Below are 2,317 nucleotides of genomic sequence, written 5' to 3' on the forward strand. Positions count from 1 at the left end.
TCGGCGGATCTCGCGAGAGCGGCCGGCCGTGAGGGGGCGCAGCAGCAGGAGCGGCAGAAGGCGGAGGGGAAGAAGGCAGGAGGCATCATGGCGGACAGAGACAGTGGAAGCGAGCAAGGGGGTGCGGCGATGGGCTCGGGCCCCGGCTCGCTGCACCCGTCGGCAGGCGGAGGGGGCTCCGGCCTGCAGCACGAGACGCAGGAGCTGGCCTCCAAGCGGGTGGACATCCAGAACAAGCGCTTCTACTTGGACGTCAAGCAGAACGCCAAGGGCCGCTTCCTGAAGATAGCCGAGGTCGGGGCCGGCGGCAACAAGAGCCGCCTGACGCTCTCCATGTCGGTGGCCGTGGAGTTCCGCGACTACCTGGGGGACTTCATCGAGCACTACGCCCAGCTGGGGCCCAGCAACCCCGACATGGCCCAGGACGAGCCGCGGCGGGCGCTCAAGAGCGAGTTCCTGGTGCGGGAGAATCGGAAATACTACATGGATCTAAAGGAGAACCAGCGAGGCCGCTTCCTGCGGATCCGCCAGACAGTGAACCGGGGTCCCGGCCTGGGCTCCACGCAGGGCCAGACCATCGCCTTGCCGGCCCAGGGACTCATCGAGTTTCGCGACGCTCTGGCCAAGCTCATCGACGACTATGGGGTGGAGGAGGAGCCCGCAGAGTTGCCCGAGGGCACCTCCTTGACTGTGGACAACAAGCGCTTCTTCTTCGACGTGGGCTCCAACAAATACGGGGTCTTCATGCGGGTGAGCGAGGTGAAGCCCACCTATCGCAACTCCATCACCGTCCCCTACAAAGTCTGGGCCAAATTTGGGCACACATTCTGTAAATACGCAGAGGAAATGAAGAAGATCCAGGAAAAGCAACGGGAGAAACGGGCATCGGAGCATCAACAGCAACAGGAAGAAGCCCACGGGGACGACGTGGATGAAGATTGATAATTGTGAAAAATATAAAACCCACAAACTGTACTGTAAAAAAAAAAAAAGTTAAAATGTAACTGTTAACTCCAAGGGAGCGCCACCCACAACACCTCCACAGACTGACAGTTCTAAACTCTCACCCATCGCTGGATGTTGTCCACTTATCCACCCTATAAACAGTAAGCAGCTGCTAAAACAAAGTAATAACATATATGAACTGTGTTTCCTACTTGATTACAAATATAAAGAACTGAGTGTTTATTTCCCCAATTAACCAAGAACTTTTGTACACGTTTAAGCTATTATTATTAAAGTGTTTGCAATGGTCAGATAATATTGCTGAGTTATATAAAAAGAGTCCTTTTCATGTGAGCTAACATTTGACTTTAGCACAAAAAAAGAGATATTTTAGAACACGTAAATAATATTTTTAGTTTTTCTCATTTTGTTACCAAAATTCAAACCTTAAATGGAGGTTATAGTATATTTGACACCCTATATACCTGTGATTAGAGATGTGTATATATACAGTATATGAGGGCTAGGCATGCTGTGTGTCTGAGCTTTGTCTAAATGTTATGCAGAAGTTTGTAGAGTTAAAGGTACGTAGGTTTATTCATGCAAGGTAAACGATAAGTGCTTTCTTTTATACAATATGCATTGCATCTGGACCGTAAACATATAAAAATGGTCAGTGAAACTTCTGTGAACATGAAGAAAATTATTAAAAAAGGCATTTAAATGAAATTTGCTAAGTTGTGATTTTTACATTTTAGCCATTTTCAGCTAAAAGCAATCCCCCAACATGTTACGAACCTGTTTGTTTATGACTAGATAACCATATTGTAATTGACATGTATTGTACTAATATATAAATATATATATATAAATAATTTATTGATCTATCTTAAAGTGCAAAACAATTCACGCTACAGTACTAACATTGCACAGTTCCCAGAAATTGTACAACACAGGTGCTCATTGTATGTGGACTCTTGTTTCTAAATTATCCAGAAATGTACTACTTGGTTTATGTTAGCAGCAATATTTCCACGTGCACCAAGTTCTAAAGCTAAGCATGGTACATCTGAGCCATGCATTGAGCATTCTCCATAAAGGGGAACCCACGTGTTATGTTGTTATTTTCAAGTAGCTATAGTGTGATGTTAGCTCCTGTTGGTTGCACAAACACACTTGGATGTGACTTAGTGAGCAAACCATATGTTTGTAAATTACAGGGTGCAGTAAGTATGTAACTGAAACAGTGAGGGTGCCGAGTTGCCATGTACATAGTGTTTTAATGTCAACTACCTTTCTCCAAAGCGATATACATATTTCTAATATACTATCACTGGTATTAAGTGTGTAACATTAAATGGACAACTAACTT

At 45.5% G+C, this 2,317-nt stretch overlaps 1 protein-coding gene across 1 annotated transcript; it reads left to right on the top strand.

Annotated features, from left to right (window-relative positions):
• Position 1: 1 nt before the first annotated feature.
• On the top strand, positions 2 to 1,674 carry PURA (purine rich element binding protein A). The gene has a single exon (XM_069199299.1). The coding sequence runs from the start codon at positions 88 to 90 to the stop codon at positions 940 to 942; it is 855 nt and encodes a 284-aa protein (XP_069055400.1). The 5' UTR covers positions 2 to 87; the 3' UTR covers positions 943 to 1,674.
• The last annotated feature ends 643 nt before the right edge of the window (positions 1,675 to 2,317 follow it).

This window comes from Pleurodeles waltl, chromosome 7 (assembly GCF_031143425.1).
Source record: "Pleurodeles waltl isolate 20211129_DDA chromosome 7, aPleWal1.hap1.20221129, whole genome shotgun sequence".
In the NCBI taxonomy this organism is placed as follows: Eukaryota; Metazoa; Chordata; class Amphibia; order Caudata; family Salamandridae; genus Pleurodeles; species Pleurodeles waltl.

What these genes read in the sequence shown, in the direction of transcription:
- PURA (XM_069199299.1), top strand. Translation starts at nt 88, where the DNA reads ATGGCGGACAGAGACAGTGGAAGCGAGCAAGGGGGTGCGGCGATGGGC.